Consider the following 27,260-nt stretch of genomic DNA (forward strand, 5'->3'; position numbering starts at 1 on the left):
ATTTCACCACTGTCACTGTGAAGAACTTGCTCCTGCTGTCCTTAGGTCCCCAGCTGGTGATGTAAAAGCAGTCTGCAATGACCCCATGAAGCTGGATGGATACACGAAGTATGCTCACAAAGGATGATTCTGCAGACAGCAACATTGCTCTTGGTTGGATTTGACTGTGTGGAAACAGCCTGAAAGGTGAGTGTCAGTTTATTGAGAGTTCACAATTGCATGCAAACGAGTTAGGACAAAGCACCCCCCCTGGATTTGCTTTTCAGAGCATCTGACAACTTCCCTTTTGTTTCCACAGGAGTCCCATCAGTTGACCATTCAGAGGTCTCACTCACAAGCAGACTATTAACTGGCTGAATCCAAACACCTCCTGACACATCCAGTTGTGCTTCCTGTGTGACTGTGCCTCCAGCTCATACCTCAATGTTGACTGTGTCCAGGTGGTATTTTGGCTCATTAGCCAGATTGACTTTCTCTGTCCGCGTGTGCCACACAAGGACCTACAAAACCACACTGCTGTTAGTACAGGCACCACCTGCAGAGGCCACACCAAACACCTGAGTGACTCTGAAAGCTCTACCTTGGTGCAGTTGTTGGCTTTTGGCTCCAGCTCCTCCACTGTTGTTATCTGTTTCAGAAAGTCAGACTCTTGCATTCCTGGTTGAGAACCACGACGCTTGAAGACGGCTTTGGGATGTGACAGAATCACTTGAAGACTCACAGCAAATCCTTGGGGAGAGGGAAGGGGAGAAAATGTTAAGCCTGTTGGCTTTCTGGGTTTGTCCAACTTAAATCTAGAAATGACAGAATGGCAGGGGTTGGAAAGGACCTCTGGAGATCATCGAGTCCAACTTCTCTACCAAAGCAGGATCACCCAGCGCAGGCCACACAGGAATGCATCCAGGTAGGCTTTGGAAGTCTCCAGAGAAGGAGGCTCCACCACCTCTCTGGGCAGCCTGCTCTGCCACCTTCAAAGTAAAGAAAATCCTCTTTGTGTTCAGGTGGAACTTCCTATCTTCAACTTTATGCCCATTGCTTCTTGTCCTGCCACTGGGGACCACTGAGAAGGGTCTGGCCCCACCTTCCTGACACCCACCCCTTAGATATATGTAAGCATTGGCAAGATCTCCCTCCTCAGCTCCTCTTCTCCTCCCTGGGCAGCCTGTCTTTTTGCCTGAAGAGTCAGGTATTGCCAGGATCTCCAATTGTCCCTCCTTTTATCTGTGAATGAACAAAATCATTTGACAGAGGACAAAATGTACCCAATTGATACTAGATTTAAAGGTAAGAATCAGAAAAGCAGGTTAAAAGGCATCACTTGGAGGTAATTGCTGTGGTCTTCAGTGAGTTGTAACATCACTGTTGAGAGAGAAGTCATACTGATGTTCTGCCTTACACACCCAAAAGTCATTGACAGGACTAGGGCTGATGGGTTTGAAATAAAAGAGGGAAATTTAGACAGCAAAGAAAGAAGGTGGTGAGACCCTGGCCCAGGTTGCCCAGAGAGGTGGTAAATGTCCCATCCCCTGGGTACCATCTCGGGTCAAGTTGTTTGGGGCTTTGAGCAACCTGCCCTAGTTGCAGAAGTCCCTGCTGTCTGCAGAGGGTTGGACTTGGAGGACCTTGAGAGGTCACTTCCAACCATTCCATGATTCCACTTGGGAATGGTTGCCATTAAGAGTGGTGTGCAGGACAGCCTGTATCTGGACAAGAGATGTCCTTCTGCCCCTGTGCTCAGCACTGCTCAGGCCACCCCCTGAGTGCTGTGTCCAGTTCTGGGCTCCTCCAGTCAAGAGAGATGCTGAGGTGCTGGAAGGTGTCCCATTCCAGCCAATCCCATTCCAATGCCAATCACTCTCTCTGCCAACAACTTCCTAACAACATCCAGCCTAGAACTCCCCTGGCACAGCTTGAGACTGTGTCCCCTTCTGGTGCTGGCTGCCTGGCAGCAGAGCCCAACCCCACCTGGCTACAGCCTCCCTGCAGGCAGCTGCAGACAGCAATGAGCTCTGCCCTGAGCCTCCTCTGCTGCAGGCTGCACACCCCCAGCTCCCTCAGCCTCTCCTCACAGGGCTCTGCTCCAGGCCCCTCCCCAGCCTTGCTGCCCTTCTCCAAACACCTTCCAGCACCTCAACAGCTCTCTGCAATTCAGGAGCCCAGAACTGGACACAGCACTGCAGGGGTGGTCTGAGCAGTGCTGAGCACAGGGGCACAAGAACCTCCCTTGTCCTGCTGCCCACACTGCTCCTGAGCCAGCCCAGGATGCCATTGGCTCTGCTGCCCACCTGGGCACTGCTGCCTCCTCTTCAGCTCCTCTCTCCCAGCACTCCCAGCTCCCTCTCTGCCTGGCTGCTCTCAGCCACTCTGGCCCCAGCCTGTAGTGCTGCTTGGGGTTGTTGTGGCCAAAGTGTAGAACTCTGCCCTTGGCCTTGTTCAATCTCATCCCCTTGGCCTCTGCCCACCCATCCAGCCTGGTCAGGTCCCTCTGCTGGGCTCTCCTACCTACCAACAGATCCACACTTGCTCTTCTTGACTGGAATGATCTCACTGCTCTATTTTCCCTCATCTATAGTTGTGGCTTTTATCACAGGATATTAGGGGTTGGAAGGGACCCAAGGAGATCATCAAGTCCAACCCCCCCTGCAGAGCAGGACCACACAATCTAGCACAGAACACAGCATCCAGACAGGCCTTGAAAGGCTCCAGAGAAGGAGACTCCACAACCTCTCTGGGCAGCCTGTGCCAGTGCTCTGGGACCCTTCCACTCAGGAAGTTCCCCCTTGTGTTGAGCTGGAACCTGCTGTTATAGAAGCCTTTTGAAGAGAAAAAATACACAGCAATTACTACATCATGGCACAAAGAAACCAGTTCTGTCTTAGCAAGCAGAGGAAGACACCAGAAAGTTGATTATTATTTTAATGTCATGTTTTAAACAACTATTTAGACACTGCCCTGAGGCCTGGAGGTTGGATGGAAATAGCTCCCAGTTCAGTGGCATGGTTGGAGAAAACAGAGTCACAGAATGGTTGAGGTTGGAAGGGACATTTAAAGAGATACCTCACCCTAGCCCAGGTTGCTCAAGGCCTCATCCAGCCTGGCCTTGAACACCTCCAGGGAGGTTGTGGGGCACAGAAGCACCCAATGTGATCAAAGATCACATTGGGTGCTTCTGTGCCCCACAACCTCCCTGGGCAACCTGTGCCAGTGTCTCACCACCCTCACTGCAAACATAACTTTATGTCCTGTCCTAGATAAAATCAGTGTCTAAATGGAAAAGGATTCTCCACACCTCTCGGAGTGCTCTGGTGAGCAGAAGACTTCCAGGTAAGACTTTGCCTCTAGGCTGTCCTCACTCTGTGCAGTTAAACCCCTGCAGCAGCAGTGCTGGGATCCAGCTGTTCTCTGCTGCAGCTGCTGGGTTTAGGCAGGCAGTGCCAGGCAGAAGAATGGCAGTTTGGAGGTCTCTTCCCAGCTACAGAAAAGGCCTCTGGAGATTCCTGGAGGTGTTCAGGAAAAGCCTGGATGAGGCACTTAGTGCCATGGTCTGGTTGACTGGATAGGGCTGGGGGATAGGTTGGACTGGATGATCTTGCTTGTGCTCCACAACCTCCCTGGAGGTGTTCAAGGCCAGGTTGGATGAGGCCTTGAGCAACCTGTTCTAGTGAGAGGTGTCCCTGCCTAGGGAAGGAGACTCCACAACCTCTCTGGGCAGCCTGTGCCAGGGCTCTGGGACCCTTCCAGTAAAGAAGTTGCCCCTTGTGTTGAGGCAGAACCTCTTTTGCTGCAACTTACACCCATTGCTCCTTGTCCTATCCCAGGGAGCAGTGAGCAGAGCTTGTCTCCCACTCCTGGCAGCCCTCAGATACTTACAAACATTTATCAAATCCCCTCTAAGTTTTCCCTTCTAAGCAGTCCCAGGGCCCTAAGCTTCTCCTCCTCAGGCAGTGCTCCAGTCCCCTTATCACCTTTGTAGCCCTCCACTGGACCCTCTCCAGCAGATCTCTGTCCCTCTTCAACTGGGGAGCCCAAAACTGAACACAGTATTCAAGATGAGGTCTCAGCAGGTCAGAGTAGAGGGGGAGAAGAACCCCCCTTGATCTGCTGGGCACACTCCTACTACAGCCCAGGATCCCCCTGGCCTTGCTGGCCAGCAGGGCACATCACCACTCTCCCCTTTGCCCAGCCTAGAAGGCAGTGTCTCCCAGCGAGATACTCCAAGCAGCAGAGCACGGTGCCCCACCGCTGCGAGGGGAAGCTGGCCCACGGCTTACCTGCCATGTCAATAGCAAAGGGCCTGTCAGCTCTCCAGCCAGTGTACCAGCCCACCACCTTGCCATCCTCCACGAGTGGCCGCTCGTAGCGGCGGCCTCCCACCAGCCCCACCGGCCAGACCGACACCTTGCGGGTGGTGCGCATCTGCAAGAGGAGCACAGCGTCACGCGGGGACGGACACGCAGCCACAGGGGCTTCTGCTTGGAAGGCACCTCCCTGGAGCTGCAGCCACAAAGGCACTCAGCAAAAGAGCTCCACCTTCTCAGAGCCTGGCTCACTTAAGACTGCCTTTAAATCCTTTGTGTAAGTGCAGAGGATTGGCCCTGGCTCCACTTGGCCATGGAGCCATTGGCAGCCGCTCCTTGGGTGCGGCCATCGGGCCAGTTCTGTATCCATCCAGTGGTGCACCCATCCAACCCATGTGTCACCAGCCTGGAGACCAGGATGTGATGCAGGACAGTGTCAAAGGCCTTGCTCAGCTCCAGGACCTGCCCTATGGGATCCTGCTTTGGCATCCAGAGGGACCTGGACAGGCTGCAGAGGTGGGCACAAGCCAAGCTCAGGAAGTTCAACAAGAACAAGTGCAAGGTCCTGCAGCTGGGTCGGGGCAATGCAAGGCTGGGCAGTGAGTGGCTGGAGAGCAGCCCTGAGCAGAGGGACTTGGGGGTGCTGGTGGATGAGAAGCTCCACAGGAGCCAGCAGTGTGCACTTGCAGCCCAGAGAGCCAAGCAGAGCCTGGGCTGCAGCAGCAGAAGTGTGGCCAGCAGGGCCAGGGAGGTGATTCTCCTCCTCTGCTGTGCTCTGCTGAGACCCCACCTGGAGTCCTGCATCCAGCTCTGGAGCCCCTGGGACAAGAGGGATGTGGAGATGCTGGAGAGTGTCCAGAGCAGGGCCAGGAGGATGTTTAGAGGCTGCAGCAGCTCTGCTGTGAGCACAGCCTGAAAGAGTTGGGGCTGTGCAGGCTGGAGCAGAGGAGGCTCCCAGGGGACCTTCTTGTGGCCTTCCAGGATCTGAAGGGGGCTCCAAAAAAGCTGGGGAGGGACTTTTGAGGCTGTCAGGGAGTGGCAGGAGTGGGGGGAATGGAGCAAAGGTGGAGGTGGGGAGAGTGAGGCTGGAGGTGAGGAGGAAGTTGTTGAACAGGAGAGTGGTGAGAGCCTGGCAGGGGTTGCCCAGGGAGGTGGTTGAGGCCCCATGGCTGGAGGTGTTTGAGGCCAGGCTGGCTGAGGCTGTGTGCAGCCTGCTCTAGGATAGGGTGTCCCTGGGCATGGCAGGGGGGTTGGAACTGGCTGCTCCTTGTGCTCCCTTCCAACCCTGCCTGCTTCTATGATGCCATCTGTAGAAGTCACTTCCACCCACTACTGCTCTATGAGTGATTTTTAAAGCAGTCTCTTGTCCTCTGTTGTAGCTCAGGCTGAGCTTAGCCTTTCCTCCTTCCGAGCACTCCTCTTGGCAAAAGCAAACAGAGTTTTACAGATCTGCAACTGCAGTCCCCTATCAATAGGTGTTAGAAGTAAGAGGCAACCTTGGTTAAATATTAAATCCTTCCCTCTCCCTCTCTGCCAAGGTGAAAGATTTTGTCATGCACATCATCTGGGCTCCCAGAAGACACACCAGGAAAAACAAGAAGCCCTCACATCAATCTGCTTCACCACCCTGAGCTAGGAACATTAGCAGGTTCTGGGGATAACTTTCCCAGGGGGAAGGAAGGAAATGCACATCCAAAACCCCAGCCTGTAAAACAGAAGAAAGGCAGGCACCTGCCCTCCCTCTTATTCTTGGTGCCTCTTTACAGGTATTTAGCAACATTTACTTCTGCTCTAAAAACTGCTGCAGCAGGTCAGAGCTTCTCACTCAGCAGCAGCAGCAGTCCCTGCTGTACAGGAAGGAGGTAGGGATGCAACTGGCCACACAGGGGATGCTCATGGTGAGGATTTAGATCAATACCTGGGGGTGGGGTAGAGAGTAGCTGTGGCCTCACCAGAGCTGAGTCCAAGGGGACAATCACCTCCCTGCCCCTGGTGGGCAGAGCATTTTTAATCCAAGCCAGGATAGGCACAGATGCCCACTAACACCTTGGCAGTGATCATTACTACCTCCTAGAGGCCACAGAACCAGTGACTGCTGTACTGCATTTAACTACCCTCTCCCAACTGCCTGCCCCCGTGGCAAGGATAAGATGCCACAAGACAAGCAGAGGTGTCTCAGAGCTGCACTGCAGTGTGAGCCAGCTCACACCTGACTTCTGAACTGGGTCAACAGCAGTCACAGCATTCCTGCTAGCAGAACCAAATTGATGTACATTAATACCTGGGGGTGCTGGGAGAGAAGAGCTGAAGAGGAGGCAGCAGTGTGCCCAGGAGGGCAGCAGAGCCAATGGCATCCTGGGCTGGCTCAGGAGCAGTGTGGGCAGCAGGACAAGGGAGGTTCTTCTGCCCCTGTGCTCAGCACTGCTCAGGCCACCCCTGCAGTGCTGTGTCCAGTTCTGGGCCACTCAATTCAAGAGAGATGTTGAGGTGCTGGAAGTTTGTTTGGAGAAGGGCAGCAAGGCTGGGGAGGGGCCTGGAGCACAGCCCTGTGAGGAGAGGCTGAGGGAGCTGGGGGGGTGCAGCCTGCAGCAGAGGAGGCTCAGGGCAGAGCTCGTTGCTGCCTGCAGCTGCCTGCAGGGAGGCTGTAGCCAGGTGGGGTTGGGCTCTGCTGCCAGGCAGCCAGCAACAGAAGAAGGGGACGCAGCCTCAAGCTGTGCCAGGGCAGGTCTAGGCTGGATGTTGTTAGGAAGTTGTTGACAGAGAGAGTGATTGGCATTGGAATGGGCTGCCCAGGGAGGTGGTGGAGTCTGTGTAGCTGGAGGTGTTGAAGCCAAGCCTGGCTGGGGCACTTAGTGCCATGGTCTGGTTGATTGGCCATGGCTGGGTGCTAGGTTGGACTGAGCTTGGAAGTCTCTTCCAACCTGGCTGTTTCTATGATTCTAATATTTTACCAATGTGTAGGGAAAGTCTTTCGAATGAAAAGTATCTCCCTGACCTCACTGGAGCCAACTCAAAACCACAACCAGGAGGTTTAATTACAGCCCTGGGTCCCTCTCGGTGTAGAGAAATAAAGTCAGCAAAGCCACCACACATCAAAAGGACCTAAGCAAACCTTTGCAGAGCTCTTTATTCTCTCCTTCCCTTACCTTATTCTCACAGGCTGCATTTCTGGAGGATGAAATAAGCAGGTGTCAAGACTACAGCAATCCCTCTAAGTACAAAGGGAGAGTGCAGATCTAGCCTGGTATTTATGCTAATTCTGAAATACCTCACAGCCCCAGGATATGCCAGGCAGATGAAAGGAGGAATATTTCTTTTAAGCTACTGAGAATAGCATTACTGCAGTTAACACACTGCTATGTTAAGGCTTTATTAATGTATGATGGGGAGAAAGCTATTATTTGGATTAAAAGGCCATCCTGCAGCTGGAGTTTGTTGCTGCTAATCAATGGGGCACCAAAAAAAGTGATTCAAAACCATGTTAATTCTAAAGAGTTTTATGAGGGGTAGCAGATGCTGCCTTCATGCTCAGCATTTTCAGCACTAGTGGCTTACAGCAGTTGTGTTTTTCTTACTTACACTGAACTCCCTGGACAAGAGTGGTTGGCATTGGAATGGGCTGCCCAGGGAGGTGGTGGAGTCTCTGTGGCTGGAGGTGTTGCAGCCAAGCCTGGCTGGGGCACTTAGTGCCATGGTCTGGTTGCTTGGACAAGGCTGGGTGCTAGGTTGGGCTGGATGAGGCACTTAGTGCCATGGTCTGGTTGATTGGCCAGGGCTGGGTGCTAGGCTGGACTGAATGAGCTTGGAGGTCTCTTCCAACCTGATTGATTCTAAGTTGGGCACCTGCTCAACCCTACTTAGACTCCTGTGGCTGATGAGAGATAGGAATCTACTGATGTGATTCCTCCTGCCTGGCTTAGACAGCTGTCTGAAGGGGAATGACTCTCCCTCTGGAAGTACTTTTGGCACAGATTCATAGAATGATTTGGGTTGGAAGGGACCTTAAAGACCACCTAGTTCCAACACCTCCATCCTTAAGGCAGGGACACCTTCCCTTAAACCAGGTCACTCAAGGCCTTGTCCAAGCTGGCCTTGAACACCTCCAGTGAGAGAGGACCCACAGCTTCCCTGGACAACCTGTTCCAGTGTCTCACCACCTTCACTTGAAAATATTTCTTCTAATATCCAGTGTAAATTTACCCTCTTTCAGCCTCAGTCCACTCCCTCTCACCCCATCACTACAAGCCCTTGTAGAAAGTCCCTCCCCAGCTTTCTTGTACTGGAAGGCTGCTCTAAGGTCTCCCTGGAGCCTTCTCTTCCCCAGGCTGAACAGCTCCAACTCTCTCAGCCTGTCCCCATAGGGGAGGTGCTCCAGCTCCCTGATCATCTGCATGGCCCTTCTCTGGACGCAGCTCCACCAGTCTGACGTCCTCTTACTTAATTGTGATGGTTTGAAAAGGGGTTTTAGGCATTAGAGGAGAGTGATGATGCACTGGATAGGTGAAGATGAGAAAAGGCTGAGTCACAGACCCAGAATGAGGCTGGGCATAATTGAGGAGTGGGCAAGGAAATGACAGGAGAGAGGAGTAACAACTGACCAAAGAAATGGCATGAGGGGATGGGCAGCTGAGTAAACACAGCAGCAACAGAGGGACCACTGAAGAGCAGTAAGTGAGAACAGAAAATGCAGTGGAGCAGGGAAAGAAAGACAACAACAAAGCCTGGCCAAAAATAGCAGCTCCTCAGTCACTCATGAAAAGCTGCTTCACGGGGGGCACCAGACTGATGGGGAGGGAAGATGCCAATGCAGCACCACAACAGCAAAGCCCAAGGGGAATGAAGGCAAATGACAGAAGGAAGCATGGCCACAACGTCCTGCAGTGGCTGCCAGGCTGGTGAGGCCACCCCTTGAGTGCTCTGTCCAGTTCTGGGACACTCAATTCAAGAGAGATGTTGAGGTGCTGGAAGGTGTTTGGAGAAGGGCAGCAAGGCTGGGGAGGGGCCTGGAGCACAGCCCTGTGAGGAGAGGCTGAGGGAGCTGGGGGTGTGCAGCCTGCAGCAGAGGAGGCTCAGGGCAGAGCTCATTGCTGTCTGCAGCTGCCTGCAGGGAGGCTGTAGCCAGGTGGGGTTGGGCTCTGCTGCCAGGCACAGAATAAGAGGGCACAGCCTCAACCTGTGCCAGGGCAGGTCTAGGCTGGATGTTAGGAAGTTCTACATAGAAGGAGTGATTGGCATTGGAATGGGCTGCCTGGGGAGGTGGTGGAGTCCCCATCCCTGGAGGTGTTCAAGAGGAGGCTGGATGAGACACTCAGTGCCATGGGTTAGTTAACTGGCAGGGTTAGGTTGTACTGCATGATCCTAGAGGTGTTTTCCAGCCTGGGCAGTTCTGTGCTAGAAATCTCTGCTGCTGGGCTCTGTGGTTCAGAGCCGGCTATGCGCAGGGGGTGGTAACTTCCAGCAGCGAGTCTGCAGTTGGTAAACTGACTGTAAAGGCTGTGTCCCCGTGGCAACACTTGTACAAAGGGCCTACAGATTAGCAAATTTGCCAACCATTGATCTAAGCCTGCTCTGCAGCCCTCCCTGGGACCCGATTTAGCGCTTCACAGCCTCGCTATCGGAGAGCTTTCTTGCAAGCGTCTGCCTCCAGCCTCCCCGCCCGACTCGCGCTCGGTCTGCACTGCAGAGGCAGGAGAGATTCCTTCCCCTTCCTCCCAAGCAGCGTGTCCCAGATCAGATGCAATGATTAATGCTTCCAAATTACAGCAGCAGCCCTGGGCACAAATGTCAATATTGCCTCCCCTACAAGGAGAAAACTGCACTAAATTTAACCGCGGCAGTTAGGAGCCAATTTCTCTGGAGCAGGAAGACTTCCAAAACATTTTGCTGTTCCTCTTTGGGTTTTGTCTTTCTCTTTACTAATTCTTTTTCTCTTCCTATTTCATGTTTTTTTTTCTACTAGGCTATGTTCACTGGGAAGCTGCTGACCATTGGTGATTGCAGTAACAGCAGCAGTGGTAAGAAAAAGATTGCTGCTAACGCGCTTGGTACTTTGGAACCCAGAGCCACTCACTTGGATAAATCTGTTTCCAACAGCTTTTTTTTCTGTGGTCACTGCACTGCTTCCTCTCATTTTCAAGCTATTTCTCTACCAGTCTCTTCAAATCCAGTCTCTCTGGCATAGGTATGACATGTCCATGTGCAAGGGGAATGTCAGTGTGCATTTACAGACTGTGCTGTAGTCTTCATAGAATCGTAGAACCGAGCAGGTTGGAAGAGAGCTCCAAGCTCAGCCAGCCCAACCTAACACCCAGCCCTGGCCAACCAACCAGACCATGGCACTAAGTGCCCCAGCCAGGCTTGGCTTCAACACCTCCAGCCACACAGACTCCACCACCTCCCTGGGCAGCCCATTCCAATGCCAATCACTCTCTCTGACAACAACTTCCTCCTAACATCCAGCCTAGATCACCCCTGGCACAGCTTGAGACTCTGTCCCCTTCTTCTGTTGCTGGTTTAAATGAAACTTCCTATGCCTCAATTTCTACCCAATGCCTTTTGTCCTGTCACTGGGCATCACCCAGCAGAGCCTGGCTGCAGCCTCCTGGCACTCACCTTTACATATTGATAACCATTGATGAGGTCACCTCAGTCTCCTCTTCTCCCAGCAGCACAGCCCCAGCTCCCTCAGGCTCTCCTCCTAACAGAGCTGTTCCATTCCCTTCAGCAGCTTTGTGGCTCTGTGCTGGACTCTCTCAAGCAGTTCCATGCCCCTCTTGAACTGGGAGGGGGCAGAACTGGATACAGCACTCTAGATGCAGCCTCAGCAGGGCAGAATAGAGGGGCAGGAGAACCTCTCTCAACCACACCTTTCAGAGTAGGATACTCTAAAGATTCAGCCTGCAAATGCCCACCACGCACTCAGGCGAGAAAGCAGCATGTGCATGCTGTAGGCAGCAAGCAAACCCTGCCACAGCAGTGAGCAGAGGGCTAAGGGTGGCAGATCCCTGGCCTACATAGGAGGATTTTCACTGTACATATTTCACAGTTGAAGTGCATGAGCAAAATACAAGTGACAGATAGAACCTAGACAGCAATCTCTACAGATCAGTGCATTTCTGAATGCAAGGTCACTTCTCACACATAGAAGGCCTTTACTTCTGTTCTTTGTACTCCTTTATGCAGCTAACCCCTCACCTTTTACTTCTGATTTGCCATTGGAATGGGCTGCCCAGGTTGGTGGTGGAGTTGCCATCCCTGGAGAGGCCTGGATGAGGCACTTAATGCCATGTTCTGGTTGACTGAATAGGGCTGGGTGCTATGTTGGACTGGATGAGCTTGAGGGCCTCTTCCAACCTGCTTGATTCTATGATTCTGTTCTTTGTACTCCTTTATACAGCTCAACCCTCACCCTCCAAGGTTTCCGGGCAGGCTGCATAAGCAACAGCTGAGTGGACCTCCAACACTAATTCTCAGTATCAAAGAACTGGTTGGGAAAGACCTTTATGATTATTAAGTCTAACCACTCTCTAACTCTGCCAAAGCTGCTGCTAAATCACATCCCTCAGCACCACATCTCTGCCTCTCTTAAAATCCTCCAGGGATGAGGAGTTTTAATTAGAATAGAATTATAGAACCAGTCAGGGTTGGAAGGGACCACAAGGAGCAGCCAGTTCCAACCCCCTGCCATGCCCAGGGACACCCTACCCTAGAGCAGGCTGCACACAGCCTCAGCCAGCCTGGCCTCAAACACCTCCAGCCATGGGGCCTCAACCACCACCCTGGGCAACCCATTCCAGCCTCTCACCACTCTCATGGTGAGAGAGTGGTGAGACCTAATTAGAAGGGTTAGGTGATAGGTTGGAGTCGATGACCTTAGAAGTCTTTTCCAACCTGCTTAATTCTGTGATTCAACCACCTCCCTGAGGAACCTGTTCCAGTCTTTTGAGAGCCCTTCCAGTGAAGAAGCTTCCTTCTAATATCCAACCTAAATCTCCCCTGGCACAACTTGAGGCCATTCTCTCTCAGTTCCTCCAACTTGAACACACACATATGATACATGGACCCAGGGGGGAGCTGTGCCCTTTGTCCAGCTGCTTGAAATGCAGAAAGAGCAGAGAAAATGAAGCACATGAACAGTGTGAGGAGCTAAGGGAAGCAGAACTTTGCCAGGTCCACCTTTGGTTCCCAATGGTTAGGCTCTCTGTGAAGATGGGATGCCAGATTTATCCCAGGCTATTTTCTTTCTGCAACTCTAGCAAAGATGCCATTGGCAGTTGCTAGGCATCAAGTCACAATACTACAATAACTTGCATTCAGGAATGAGATGAAGCAAAAACACAAGAGAAACTGTGACAAGAATCACTCTGAAAAGAACAGCCTGTAGTAAAATAAAACCCCAAACACAGAAGTTGGGATGATTCATCTGGAAACATCTGTAAAGCATTATCAAATGCAGTAGTTGGGAGTTTCAGGCTTTTCAGTGGCTTAGTTATCAGTGCAGCCTGATTTATTTTCAGGGAGCAGGCTGTTGTTTTGGGTGGAGAGATGCAGATGCACACCTCCACGTGAACAGATCATACCTGAGCACAAAAAAACCCAGCAATTCTTTTTTGAGGTCTGGATCCCAAACCAGGAAATTACACAGAATTGTCAGGGTTGGAAGGGATCTCAAAGAGCAGCCAGTTCCAAGCCCCCTGCCATGGGCAGGGACACCTCACACTAGAGCAGGCTGCTCACAACCACATCCAGCCTGGCCTTAAAAACTTTCAGGGATGAGGCTTCTACCACTTCCCTGGGCAGCCCCTTCCAGGCTCTCACCACCCTCATACTGAACAACTTCTTCCTAACATCCAGTCTGAATCTCCCCATTTCCAGCTTGCTCCATTCCCTGCAATCCTATCACTACCTGACAGCCTAAAAAGTCCCTCCCCAGCTTTCTTGTATGCCCCCTTCAGATAGTGGAAGGCACCAGAGGCTTCCAGAGCTACTGCAGATGGTGACATTTTCCAGCCACACACTGCTGTAAGCTGGCTAGCTTTCCCCCACCCCAGCTCCCACAAAACACCTTTTGCCCAGGTCTGTTTGGCCCAGCTTGCTCCATACAAACTATGAGGTACTCACTGCTCCAAGTGCTAAACTGAAGAGATCAGAATTTCCCCCTCAGAAGCATCCCATGGCATTTCATGTCAGAGCCAGGCTTCCTTCTGATCCTGCCCTTACAGTCTGCACACCTGCACTGACAGCAAAGCCTTTGCTGGCTCTGCTTTGTTAAAAAGGCTCTGTCTTTTGGAAGGGCACTGGGGAAACCCACAGCAAAGGAGCTGCCTTAAACACAATCTTCCAGCGGTGTGCAGCTCCCTACCATGCTTTCCTCCCTCTAGTAAGGCTTTTTCAACCTCGGATTAAAATGCATCCCCAGCACCAGTGCTTGCACTGTCCTAACTAGCTTTGGTTCCCACCCCACTCAGCTCTTAACTGCTACCAGCTTTGCCTCAGGGAGCCAAAGAAGAGAGCCCTCCCGTTTCATAGGGCAGCAAATGCACACGGCTGCTTGCAGGAGCTGCCAGCAGACCTTGCTGCTGGCAGTCTGGGACCTGTGTCACTGAATCACAGAATTAACCGGGTCAGAAAAGACCTCTAGGATCATCCAGTCCAAACTAACCCTTCTAATGAACTAACCCATGGCACTAAGTGCCCTTAAACACCTCCAGGGATGGCGACTCCACCACCTCCCTGGGCAGCCCATTCCAATGCCAATCACTCTTTCCATGTAGAACTTTTTCCTAACATCCAGCCTGGACCTGCCCTGGCACAGCTTGAGGCTGTGTCCCCTTGTTCTGTCCCTGGTTGCCTGGCAGTAGAGCCCAACCCCACCTGGCTACAGCCTCCCTGCAGGCAGCAATGAGCTCTGCCCTGAGCCTCCTCTGCTGCAGGCTGCACCCCCCCAGCTCCCTCAGCCTCTCCTCACAGGGCTGTGCTCCAGGCCCCTCCCCAGCCTTGCTGCCCTTCTCCAAACACCTTCCAAGCACCTCAACATCTTTCTTAAACTGAGAGGCCCAGAACTGGACACAGCACTCAAGGTGTGTGTTTATGTCCCAGGACCTGCATCAGTGACATGCTGAGGGTCAGCCAGGCAGCATGGGATGGTGGTAGGACCAGAACTCAGAGCTCCTGTCTCATCCCTCTACATTTACACTACCCTCCCCAGTGAGCAGAGTGCAGTTTATCAGACCTCATTTGGGATTACACAACTGCAGGGCTGTAGAATTGTTCCTGGCAGGGCAGCAAACAGAAAAATCCTCCCTTTTCAGGTACTGTTACAATCACTTTCCTGACAGGAACCAGATTTCATCTGCACAGCCACGTTTGGAAGCTGCTCTCTTCGTGCTTGGAGATGAAGAGTATGGCCTAGCCTCCCCAATCAATCAATTCCTGAAGGAGAGATCAGGATTTACTACTACCAAGCTGTCAAGCCTGAGTCTGTAAAGACAGAGAATTGTTTTTAAAAGGAAAAAAACAACAACCCAACACCTCAAAGCTTGCCCTCGAGCAGTGTCTTGACTGAGAACAAAGCTGCTGGCACTCTGCAAAAGCAAGCTCCCACTCACAAAGGCACATCCCCTTGGCAAAGCCTGCCAAGGGACTTCCCTTGACTTTGCCAGGTCGACTGGGCACTGACGGAGACCTCGCACGCAGCCTGCCAGTGGCTTCAGAACACAGCCATGGGAACTTGCAGTGCTAACTGAAGCCAAAGCTCCTCTAACAGAGCTCTCCAAACACCACCTTGCACTGGGAAAACTCATTCAAGCACCTGTGAACACGGCAAGCATTTCCTCCCCAGCAGCTGAACACTGAAGGACAAAGCTTTGGGAGCTATGAGGAGAGGCTGAGGGAGCTGGGGGTATGCAGCCTGCAGCAGAGGAGGCTCAGGGCAGAGCTCATTGCTGTCTGCAGCTGCCTGCAGGGAAGTTGTAGCCAGGTGGGGTTGGGCTCTGCTGCCAGGCAAGCAGCAATAGAACAAGGAGACACAGTCTCAACCTGTGCCAGGGTAGGTCTAGGCTGGATGTTAGGAGGAAGCTGTTGTCAGAGAGAGTGATTGGCACTGGAATGGGCTGCCCAGGCAGGTGGTGGAGTCTGTGTGGCTGGAGGTGTTGAAGCCAAGCCTGGCTGGGGCACTTACTGCCATGGTCTGGTTGACTGGCCAGGGCTGGGTGCTAGGTTGGGCTGCATGAGCTTGGAGCTCTCTTCCAACCTGCTTGATTCTATGAGAGCTGTGTGTCTGAGCTTGCCACAGGAAAGGGAAGACTGCTCCTCCTGCTTGCAGTGTGCAAGGCTAACCCTTCAGACAGATTTCTTCTCTTGCTTTTCTCCATTTCCTAGCTGATTAGAGAGGCAATTTGTACTTTTTTTCCTTCTAGCATTCTCAGCAATTAGAAGACTGCTACAAGAAATGATGAAAGAATAAACCTGGCTGGACACCCTTTCAGTAGCTGTGTCCCACTCAGGGCTGCCAATAGGTAGTAAAATATAAATGACTTATAAAAAAAAAGACAGTAATACATCTTCTGCCCCACCCTACTCATTGAGGCAAAAATCTTCTTTTCTCTAACAATTTACAGACTCTCCAGGATTGAATAGTTTTATCTGTCCCTGAAGAGAGGTGGGCACTCCCATCACATCTAAGCTCACAGTAAGTGGAATCACTGCACATTAGAATGCACTGAGCACAGCCAGGAGATTCTAACAAAATCAATTACAACAAAAGGTTTAGCCTCCAGGCAAAGGTCTCCAAATTAGCAGCTTCTCTGCTGAATGCCAAACGGGCAAAAGGAAGTAGGGCAGCCCTGTGGAACTGGGAACCAGCTCCTGCCCACATGCTGGGAATGGGAAGGGATGTATTACAGAGCTAAACACAAAGGAGCCCAAGCGTCGCTAACGTAACTTGCTCCAGGGAATTTCGTGTGCTTTACAGTTCACAGAACCACAGAATGCTCTGGGTTGGAAAGGACCTTACAAAGCTCATCCAGATCAACCCCCCCTGCAGTCAGCAGGGTCATCCTCAACTAGATCATGTCGCTCAGAGCCCTGTCCAGCCTCAGCTTGAATACCTCCAGGGTTGGGACCTCAACCACCTCCTAGGACAACCTGTTCCAGTGTTCATTACCCTCACAGTGCAGAACTTGTTCCTAACATCCAATCTATACCTACCCTTCTCTGGTTTGAAGCCATTGCTGCACATCCTATCACTGCAGGCCTCTGCAAACAGTCCCTCTGCAGCCTTTCTGTAGCCCACCTCAGCTACTGGCAGGCTGCTTTTAGGTCCCCTTTGGAGCCTTCTCGAGGCTGAACACCCCCAGCTCCCTCAGCCTGTTCTCCTGGCAGAGGTGCTCCAACCCCCTGATCTTTTTTGTGGCTCTCCTCTGGACCCACTCCAGCAGATCCATGTCTCTCTTGTGCTGGGGACTCCAGAACTGGAAGCAGCACTCCAGGTGAGGTCTCCCCAGAGCAAAGTGGCAGAATCCCCTCACTCAATCTGCTGCCACCCTGCTTTGGATGCAGCCCAGGCTGCCATTTGCCTTCTGTGCATTGTGTTGATGTTTAACCTCCTGACTGCAAAGCAGGAGAGGAAGCAGAGTGCTTCCAACCTGCAGAACAGGGCTGCACACCGCTGGAGACAACACTGTCCACCAGCAGAAGACAGGGATTGCAGTTTGCCTGGCATCCTGCAAGTCCTCTGGCACCCTGCAAGTTCTCTATCTGCTGCCAACCTACTTTTCAATTTCCCTGCCTTGTTTTCCTGTCGAGGTTACTCTTCTAGCAGTCAGGGAAGATGCACAAGATCACTCCTCTGCTGTTTTATGTCCACTTAAACATCCCTTCTTCCTGCCATGCAAGCTGGATATCCTGTCCCCGCCAAGAGCTTGCCAGTTCCCACCGAACGGGAGCAAAGCCCTTCACCAAGGGGCTGCCATAAAGACAAACCCAGGTCCCTTCACAAAGGAGGCTCCTGGAAGGACGTTTAGTGGTTACACAAACCATTCTGCTGAGTGAAAGGCCTCAGAAAGCCTGGGCAGCTCCACGCGAAGGAGCCGGCGGTGGATGAATTCATTTGTGCCAAGAGAAAAAACGGTTGGTGCCCTGCAGAGAGGGATGCAGCCCGAGGAGAAATGAACATCAAAGAGCGTTTTTCATCCCAGCTTTAACAAAAACACAGGAACCCTTAAACAAACCTGCCTCGCTCGGCAGGGAAGTGAGAAAACAGCTGTAAAAAGTTAGGGGTAATGCGGAAGGGCTGGGATAGAACTTAATTAGGAGAGGAGCGGTTACAAAGAGGCAGCTGCGTGGAGGCGTTGCAAGGTGTCTGAGCCCGGCAACACCCCTGGCTCATCTCTGTCCGGATTGGGGGTGAGGGGCTCCGAGCACGCTGCAAATCGGACGGGGCCTGAGGGGAACGGCAAATGCAAGGCAGGAACGGAGGGCGCCGGTGGAGAGGAGGTGAGACTGGCGCCCGAGGAGAGGCGAGGTGGGGAACGGCCGGCGCCTAAGGAGCAGATGAGACGGGCGCCCCAAGGGAAGCGAGGGGGAGAACGGCAGGTGCCTAAGGAGCAGATGAGACGGGCGCCCCAAGGGAAGCGAGGGGGAGAACGGCAGGTGCCTAAGGAGCGGATGAGACGGGCGCCCCAAGGGAAGCGAAGTTGGGAACGGCAGGCGCCTAAGGAGCAGACGGGACGGGCGCCCCAAGGGAAGCGAGGGGGGGAACGGCAGGTGCCTAAGGAGCAGACGGGACAGGCGCCCCAAGGGAAGCGAGGGGGGGAACGGCAGGCGCCTAAGGAGCAGACGGGACGGGCGCCCCAAGGGAAGCGAGGTGGGGAACGGCCGGCGCCTAAGGAGCAGACGGGACGGGCGCCCCAGGGGAAGCGAGGGCGGGAACGGCAGGCGCCTAAGGAGCAGACGGGACGGGCGCCCCAAGGGAAGCGAGGTGGGGAACGGCCGGCGCCTAAGGAGCAGACGGGACGGGCGCCCCAGGGGAAGCGAGGGCGGGAACGGCAGGCGCCTAAGGAGCAGGAGGGGAGGCGAGGGGGTAACGGTAGGTGCTCGAGGGGCAGATGATGCGCGCACCTGCGGAGAGGTAACAACAGGCAGGCGCCCGCGGGGCAGAGGAGCTGGAAGCGGCAGGTGCCGGGGCGCGGGGGGCGGCAGGTGCCGGGGCGGGGGGGGCGGCAGGGGGCGGCAGGTGCCGGGGCGCGGGGGGCGGCAGGGGGCGGCAGGTGCCGGGGCGGGGGCGCGGGGGGCGGCAGGGGCTCGAGGGGCAGGTGCTGCGCGCGCCTGCGGAGAGGCGTCTAAAGGCAGGCGCCTGCGGGGCAGAGAAGTTGGAAGCCGCAGACGAGCGCCTGAAGGAAGGCGAGGAGAGACGGGAGGCGGCGGAAGCCCGAGAGGAAGAGAAGTGGAAAACGACAGGCCCCCGAAGGGAGAAAAGGTGAGGAGCGGCAAGCGCCTGCGGGACAGGCGAGGCCGGCGGTGCAGCGTCGCGGCCGCGCGTCCCCCTCGCCCCGGCCCCGTACGCACCTCCTGGAAGAGCTCCAGACTGTAGGTGTTGTCGTCGTCGGCGAAGAAGAGCACCCCGGGCTGTGGGGGCGGCAGGTGCTGGTGCCTTTGCCGCAGCCACGCCAGGCCGGCGTTGCGCTGCTCGGTAGCTCGGGGCAGCCCCGGCCGCTTGTAGCGGCGGGGCGTGGGGACGTGCAGGTGGGTGCAGGGCAGGCCGGCGGCCGCCACGAAGCGGCTCACCAGCTCGCTGCGCGCCGCCGCGTCCTCCACCAGGATCCAGTGGAGCCGCGCCACCTGCCGGAAGGTGTTGGCCAGGCGGGTGAGCTCGGCCTTCTGCACCGGGCGGCTGTAGGTGGGCGTGATGGCATAGATAGTGGGCAGCGCCGCCTCGGGACCCCGCCGCTCAGGGGGCGGCCGCCCCGCCGCCGGACGGGACCCGCCGCTGCTGCCGCCGCCGCCGCGGGGGGCCAGGGCGGGTAGCGGCGCCCGGCTGCTGTCGATGTCCAGCACAATGATGACGATGAGCACCCAGGGCAGCAGCAGCAAGAAGCGGCTGAAGAGCAGGGACTTCATCGTGCCCCTCAGCGCCGCCCCATGGACGGGCGCCGCGGTGCTCAGCGCATGGCCGCGAAGGGCGGCGGGGCTGCCCCCGGCGTTGGCGGGCCGGGCGGGTCGGGGCGCCCCGCCGTGCCCTGCGGTGCCCTGCGGCAGCCCGGCGGGGCAGGTATCTGGCCCCGCTGCCGCCGCGTCTCTACTCCGTGAGCGGCCGCGCTTCCTCCTCCTTCACCCTCATCGCCGGGCTGGGGACCGCCGCGCCGTCGCGGCTGAGGCTCGGCGGGGGGCTCTGGGGAGACGCTGCTTCTCCTCCGCTTCCCCGGGCGGCTCTGGCGGTGTACGGAGGCGGGGAGGGGAAGGCGGGCGAGGAGGCGGGAGGGAGGGTCCCCCTTGGGGGGAGGAATGCTGCCGCCCCGCCCCGCTCCTGCTGCCGCCCCCGGGAGTCGCGGGAGCGGGCTCCGGCGCTCGGTGCCCCCGGGGTGCCCGTGTCGGGGCCGGGTGGCGCTCAGGATGCTTTCCCCCGGGCAGCACTGGCCGCCCGACGGGCCGAGTTGGGCTCCGGGGGTAGGGAGGTGCTCGCAGCCGAGTCCTCACCCGTCGTAGCGGCGGGCAGTTGCTCGCTTCAGCTTTCGTTGTTTTCGGGTTTTTAAGCGGAGAAATGTGTTTCTCTTTGGAGCGCTGCAGAAGTTGTAGACAAGGAGGCCGTTCTGTGCGCTTCCCTCGCTTTCCCTCGGTGTCCGCCAGTCGCTGTCGCCCTCCCGCCCCCCGTCCCCGCCCCAGGACGAAGGCAGGGGGCCCGCGGTGCGGATCCCGTCTCTCTGCACTGCCTTCCTCGCGTTCTCCTGCCGCTTCCCTGCAGAGAGGCTCCTCTTTAGCTAGCGTTTGTGTGCGAGCATTTCGCAGCGATGCACCTGCCTTTATCTGGAGAAAGAGGCAGCCCTCAGGTGCCCACACACACACCCGAAATGCGCCATCGGGAGACCTGCTGCGAGCCCTTTGCTACCGGGGAAGTTCCCGATGCGGTTTTCAACACGGCCTGCTGTCAAAACTTAAAACACTTAGAGCTTGAATTCTGCTTTTGAAACTCAAGAGTCAGTTGCGTTAAAAACCCGCGGAGGCACAGCATTAGGGTTCGCAAATTCCTGGATTCCTCCCGATCCTCTGATCTGAAAACGTTTCCCCTTGTGTGGCTCACTACGCCAGCGGCTGTCAGAGCCAAGCGCTGGGCGATTCGGTCGCTGGTACATGGACTCTTTTGGTAGGAAGTGGTTAAAGGAATCAGTCAGGTTTTCGCGGCAGCCTCTCTGGTGGTTTCCTTTCTCCTTTCCTTCCTTCTTACCGTGCGCCCTTCCCGTTTGCATGTGCAGAAGCGCCGCAGCTCAGCGCGGGCACTGCGCCTATCTATCATTCATATCTCTATCCGCAATCAATCTGTTATTCCAAAGGACGTATCCTCCCAGAGGGCTCCCACAACCAGAAAGGACGTTCGGGTGATGTAACGTAAGCCGAAATCCGTGTGGAAGTGCGGGTGACACATGCCCAGGCGCTGAACCTCTAACCGAGGCAACCTTTGTGTAGCGGGGAGCTCATTCCAGGCAGCGTCCTTAGCGGAGGAGCGGAAGGGTTGGGGTGTGATGATTAATGCAATAACGCGGGGGAACGCAGCGAGCATAAACGGCTCAATACATCAAGAGCACCTCGGACATGAAATTACAGTTGCCTGTTTTGTGCTGAGGCGGTTTATCTGGAGGACAATCATCTAAACGCTGTCTCTGCCTGGTGACTGAGGGTATCATTGCTTTCTCGTTTGCAGTACGCTCCTATTTACGGAGGTAATTGGTTCAAATAGTGCAGACAAATGCATCAAAGCCGCACGCTCGGAAGGCTGTTGCTTGTTCTTCTTTTGGAAGTGTCAGTGGCCGTTTGGAAAAGTTAATTTAAAGGCAGTCACTTCTAGAGGTTGGGTGACAACCGTTTCAGGACCTTGAAAAGCTGCTGAGGCAGAATCTGGAAGCTGAGGGGGGCAAATCGCAGGATGGTAGGGGCTGAAAGGGACCTCTGAGGGTAGAATCACAGAATCAGTCAGGGTTGGAAGGGACCACAAGGAGCAGCCAGTTCCAACCCACTTGCCGTGGCCAGGGACACCCTACCCTTTATCAGGCTGCACACAGCCTCATCCAGACTGGCTTTAAACACTTCCAGCCATGGGGCCTCAACCACCTCCCTGGGCAACCCATTCCAGCCTCTCACCACTCTCATGCTCAACAACTTCCTCCTCACATCCAGTCTGATCTTACCCATCTCCAGCTTTGCTCCATTCCCCCCAGTCCTGTCACTCTGTGAGAGCCTAAAAAGTCCCTCCCCAGCTTTTTTGTAGGCCCCCTTCAGATACTGGAAGGCCACAGGTCATCATGGATGTGTTGAATTGATAATCTTTACAGCTAAAGACCATTACCACATAAAAAATGATTAATTTTATCATTGCATTATTTTTTCATTCAAAAATACCATCTTTAGTGTGCTTGGGTGTCATATTCAGAGCTTGGGCTGAGGAGAATGCTTCAGCATTTATGGCTTTATGACCTTAAGGAAGGTAACAATAAGAACAGCTAAGTGTAGCTGCTGTGCTTTAGGAAGGAGCACATAAGCTAAGAGCACCAAGCTGCAATGTGACCTGCAGCACAGCAGGTTCCAGCTCAACACAAGGGGCAACTTCTTAACTGAAAGGGTCCCAGAGCCCTGGCACAGGCTGCCCAGAGAGGTTGTGGAGTCTCCTTCCCTGGAGCCTTTCAAGGCCTGTCTGGATGTGTTGCTGTGTGATCTGTGCTAGATTTTATGGTCCTGCTCTGGTAGGGAGGTTGGACTCAATGGTCTCCTTGGGTCCCTTGCAACCCCTAATATCCTGTGAGCACCAGGGAGGTATCCTAAAGAACTATTTGGTGTTCTTCTGTCTCCTTAATGGAGTTCCTGGTAGCTACATGCTCCTACACTCCTGCCAACAGAGCATTTACTGCTTCTGCTGTGCACAAGGTCTGCAGCTTAGTGATACAAGACCTTGGAGTCCCTGATGGGCAATAAGTTATCCATGGGACAGCAATCTGCCCTTGTGGCCAGCCAGGCAAAAGGTCTCCTGGGCTGCATTAAAAAGAGTGTGGCCAGCAGGTTGAAGGAGGTTCTCCTTCTCCTCTACTCTGCCCTAGTGAGTCTTCTTCTGGAGTCCTGGGTCCAGTTCTGGGCTCCCCAGTTGGAAAAAAGACAATTAGGTACTGGAGAGTTCTGGAGTTCAGTTTTGGGCTCCCCCAGCTGAAGAGGGACAGGGATCTGCTGGAGAGAGTCCAGTGGAGGGCTACAAAGGTGATGAGGGGGCTGGAGCACTGCCTGATGAGGAGAGGCTGAGGGCCCTGGGGCTGCTTAGTCTGGAGAAGAGAAGGCTGAGAGGGGATTCAATCAGTGTTTGTAAACATCTGAGGGCTGGGGGTCAGGGGTGCGGGGACAGGCTCTGCTCACTGCTCCCTGGGACAGGACAAGCAGCAATGGATGGAAGCTGCAGCACAGCAGGTTCCAGCTCAACACTAGGGGCAGCTTGTTGACTGGAAGGGTCCCAGAGCCCTGGCACAGGCTGCCCAGAGAAGTTGTGCTGTCTCCTTGTGTGGAGCCTTTCCAGGCCTGTCTGGATGTGTTCCTGTGTGCCCTGAGCTAGATTGTATGGTCCTGCTGTGGCAGGGGGGTTGGACTGGATGATCTCTTTGGGTCCCTTCCAACCCCTGACATCTGTGAGAGAATCCATCAGAGAGCCACTGAGATGCTGAGATGATTGGATCATCTACCTTGTGAGGAAAGGCTGAGAGAGCTGGGGCTGTTATCCTGGAGGAGACCAAAGGGAGAGGAGATCTCATCAATAGCTGAAGGCAAGTTTCAATAGGATGGAGCCAGAATCTTCTCAGTGGCACCCAGGGACAGGACAAGGGGCAACAGACACAAACTCAAAGACAGGAGGTTCTGTGTATATATAAGGAAAAACTTCTTCATTCTGAGGGTGGCAGAGCCCTGGAGCAGGCTGCCCAGAGAGGCTGTGGAGTCTCCTCCTCTGGAGGCGTTCAAAACCCACTTGGATGTGTCCCTCTGTGCTTTACTCTGTCTTAGCAGGGAGGTTGGACTAGATGACCTCCAGAGGTCCCTTCCAGCCCCTGCCATGTTGTGAAACTGTGATTCAGTGAAGTGGCAACAGCTGCATTTTGAGCTCAGAAGTGTTCTGACTTGTTTTCACAGGCCCCAGAATTGACTTGGAAGGTCCTGAGTCAGCTACATCAGGTGTGGCATCACATCACGCAGCAGCATTTTCTGTTAGCTGTAGCTCTAGATTACCTGGGAAGCAAAGCTAGAAAGTGATGAAGGCAATCCAGAAAGCTGAGTGTTCTTCATTCAACTCTTGTTTGCTGATGAGCAAAGCAAAATCTTCTTCCTTCTCAAAACTGGAGGGCCCCAAGTCCAAGAACCACTCTGCTTGTAGGGCCAAGCTGTCTGCAGAGAGAGCTTTTTTCTGCCCAACACCTTGGCACTGCTTGCTCTAAGAATTGTCACATTTGATTTGAGGCCCCAGGTGCAACTCTGAAACAAAGGAGGAGTTTCTAGCTTGTGATGGATGGTACCAATCGCTGTGTGACTCAGGCTGTTCCTATGGTTTCACACACACTATGCAGCAGAGTGCATACTCTGGGCCCTATCAGAGTGTGTGGGCAGGCATTTCTCTTCCAGGATCTGCTCCAAAAATGGTTTGTTTGCAGTAGTTTATGGCTTGGCTCATCTATTATGGTATTGCTGATTGCTGCCCCCCTTCTCCAAAGGCTTTTGTCAGAGATGTGTCAGGACTTGACACCCAATTTTTCATTTGTTTTTTGGAAGGGAAAATAAAACCCAACAGCAAACCTCAGACCTACCTCTCATGCAGCTGCTCAGGGCTCTTCCCAGCAGAGGATGCTTGGCTCTGGCAGGAGCATGCTTGACTGGGTGTGAGGAGGAAGTTGTTGAGCAGGAGAGTGGTGAGAGGCTGGAATGGGTTGCCCAGGGAGGTGGTTGAGGCCCCATGGCTGGAGGTGTTTGAGGCCAGGCTGGCTGAGGCTGTGTGCAGCCTGCTCTAGGGTAGGGTGTCCCTGGGCATGGCAGGGGGGTTGGAACTGGCTGCTCCTTGTGGTGCCTTCCAACCCTGACTGGTTCTAGAGAGCAGTGTGTGCATGTGCCAGTGTATGCATACCAAAGAAATCTCATCCCTGGGAGCTTCCCAGGCCCGCAGAGGCTTTGTTTCTTTTCAGTTGGAGCACACTCTTGGTTGTGACTCTAGCAGCAGATCTGTGCCCTGCTTGCTTTGTTGCCTTCAGCCCTTCCAGTGCCTGTAGAAAGGGATGGGCATGGCAGGGGAGGTGCTGCAGCTTGGTCCTGGATGTGCTGCTCCACTTTCTCTGAAACAATTCACTTCTTTTTCTCTCTCTCACCACTTGAGGTCACATCAGGTCTAGAGGCTTCTGCTGCCTGCCCACCCCACCAACCTCTCAGCTGGACATGCCTAGGGACAGGGGGGACAAATAAGCTAGCCAAACGTTTTGCTTGCTCCATTTGTGTGGGTACAGAGAAAGGAATGGAGCTGGTGAGGGGTTTGGAGAGCAGGTTTCACGAAGAGAGGCTGAAGGAGCTGGGATTGCATAGCCTGAAGAAGAGGGGGCTGAGAGGAGACCTCATTGCTCTCTACAGCTACCTGAAAGGAGGCTGGAGTGAGGCTGGTGTTGGCCTCTTCTCCCAGGTAGATGAGACAAGAATTAGCAGCCTCAAGCTGCACCAGGGGAGCTTTAGATTGGATAATAGGAACCATTTCTTTGCTGCCAGAGTGGTCAGGGATTGGAAGAGGCTGCTCAGGGAGGTGGTGGAGTCCCCAGCCCTGGAGGTGTTCCAGAAATGTGTGGACATGGCACTTGAGGATGTGGTTTAGAGATTGTGGAGGTGTTTGGCAGAAGGCTGAACCTGCTGGTCTCAGAGGTGTATTCTAGCCTTGATGATGCTAGGAGGGCCTGATTTGAATCTCCCTTCAGTTTCTGCAGGCTAGGGTTTGCTTTAGCTGGGTACAAACGTTACAGTTCAGCTGCTAGAAAGCTGGTCAGAGCCACAGACAGCATTTGAAACAAAGCTGTTAAAATCTATTGCCCTGCAGCTGATGGAACTATTGCAGCCCTGTGGGAAGCAGAAGCAAAACCCAGTTGGGTAAACACATAAAAATGTGCTATTGGCTCTTTTAACTAGTGGGTAAAACACTGCAGAGAAATAGTTCCTATTTCCCAGGGCCATAATTGAAGGGATCATGGGATCAACCAGGTTAGAAGACACCTCCAAGCTCATCCAACCCAACCTAGCACCCAGCCCTGTCCAATCGACCAGACCATGGCACCGAGTGCCCCAGCCAGGGTTTGCTTCAACACCTCCAGGCATGGGGACTCCACCACCTCCCTGGGCAGCCCCAAGGATGGGTCCTTTCTTTGGGCTGTTTCATGGGTTGCTTTCAGCAGCAGTAATGACTGAAGCAGCCCTGGCATGAGAGAGTGTCTCAGCAGCCTGGTTTCTCTGGTGGGCTAAAAGCAGGCAGTGGGTGACTCAGGTGATAGCAGACAAAAGGCTGGTGGCCTGCCTACATGAAAGACCTGCAGTGGAGCTTCTGGTGTTTGAATTTATACCTCTGGGCATTGCTGGGTCAAACAAAATGTGTGATTGGTCCCCTCCCCCCAAAAAAAGGTGCATTGGGGCTGCATTTCACACGGGGTGTCAAAGAATATCCTCTGCCTGCTGCAAACGGCAGGGCACAAGTCTGAGCTTGGTGCAGTTGCTGTGTACCCAGGGATTCAAGTGAGAGCAGGTTTGTTATGTTAGTGAGGGCTCAAGGGAGCAGTGCTTAAAGGCATCCTGCAGAGAAGGAGGCCTTCTGCCAGCTGACAGGCACGGGTCAGCACCCTCAGTGTCTGCAGAGAGGTGTCTTGGCATCAGCAAAGGGTGAAGAAGGAGGGGGAGGAAGAAGTGACAGCACAGGGTGCAGCACAGCCCATCATTTCTGCTGTCCTCTTCTGCCCCTTTAGATCTATTTCAGCCTCATCAGGCCACCTGGCAGTGCTGCTAAGAGACCACATTTTCCTGTGCTCCCCAGTTGTGGAAGCCCCCAAGAAATTTAACCACCCAGCTCAGAAATGAGGGCCTGGCACTTGCTTGCAGGATGCTGCATGTGGAGAGAGGCAGTGCAGACTGGGCTGGGCTTGCTAAAATAATGGGCAGGGGGGGTCTGTGCTGTTCCAAACCCAAGAAGCCAGCTGCCTGAGCTGACAATGAAGAACGAGGCTGCCTGGCTCCCTCTGCATGCTGGCCAGTCCCAAATCATTCTCTCTGCTGCTTTGTTCCTTTTCCTAATAAGCCAACTTGTTTATCACTATAGCAACCAGCCACAGAATCCTGGAAAGGACTGGAAAATGCCCATTTGGACTTTGTGGTCACAGGCACTTGGTATCAGCAAAGTGTCAATACCTGCTTCCCAGAGCTGTGATAATGCCACTGAGTGGGGGGGGAGCAGGTGTGACATGAGCCCCTCATTACAAGAAGGACTTTGACAGGCTGGAGTGGGTCCAGAGAAGGGCAACAAAGCTGGGGAAGGGTCTGGAGAACAGGGCTGGGGAGGAGCAGCTGAGAGAACTGGGGTTGGTTATCATGGAGAAGAGGAGGCTGAGGGGAGACCTCATTGCTCTCTGTAGCTCCCTGAAGGGAGGTTGGAGTGAGGTGGGGGCTGGACTCTTCTGCCTAAGAACAAGTGATAAGGCAAGAGGAAATAGCCTGAAACTG

General features: G+C 54.2%; 1 protein-coding gene and 1 long non-coding RNA gene across 3 annotated transcripts; one reads left to right on the forward strand and one right to left on the reverse strand.

Annotated features, from left to right (window-relative positions):
• Nucleotides 1-180: 180 nt before the first annotated feature.
• Nucleotides 181-20,227, reverse strand: B3GAT2 (beta-1,3-glucuronyltransferase 2). Its single transcript, XM_064164167.1, has 4 exons — nt 18,864-20,227; nt 4,272-4,416; nt 581-729; nt 181-500 (listed from the first exon to the last, which is right to left on the reverse strand). The coding sequence occupies exons 1-4, from the start codon at nt 19,413-19,415 to the stop codon at nt 414-416; spliced, it is 933 nt and encodes a 310-aa protein (XP_064020237.1). The 5' UTR covers nt 19,416-20,227; the 3' UTR covers nt 181-413.
• Nucleotides 725-15,859, forward strand: LOC135186489 (uncharacterized). 2 transcript variants are annotated; one of them, XR_010306979.1, is made up of 4 exons: nt 725-904; nt 3,252-3,324; nt 10,258-10,312; nt 15,716-15,859. It is a non-coding gene; the product is annotated as an uncharacterized LOC135186489 (long non-coding RNA). The 2 variants fall into 2 exon arrangements; XR_010306978.1 differs by lacking the exon at nt 15,716-15,859 and having other exon boundaries at nt 10,258-10,384.
• Nucleotides 20,228-27,260: the final 7,033 nt, after the last annotated feature.

The sequence above is a fragment of the Pogoniulus pusillus genome, chromosome 25 (genome assembly GCF_015220805.1).
Source record: "Pogoniulus pusillus isolate bPogPus1 chromosome 25, bPogPus1.pri, whole genome shotgun sequence".
Lineage (NCBI taxonomy): Eukaryota > Metazoa > Chordata > Aves > Piciformes > Lybiidae > Pogoniulus > Pogoniulus pusillus.

What these genes read in the sequence shown, in the direction of transcription:
- B3GAT2 (XM_064164167.1), bottom strand. Translation starts at nt 19,415, where the DNA reads ATGAAGTCCCTGCTCTTCAGCCGCTTCTTGCTGCTGCTGCCCTGGGTG. An exon ending in GTCTGGAGCTCTTCCAGGAG is followed by an intron (nt 4,417 to 18,863) that starts GTGCGTACGGGG and finishes CTCCTCTTGCAG; the next exon opens with ATGCGCACCACCCGCAAGGT. An exon ending in CTTTGCTATTGACATGGCAG is followed by an intron (nt 730 to 4,271) that starts GTAAGCCGTGGG and finishes CCTCTCCCCAAG; the next exon opens with GATTTGCTGTGAGTCTTCAA.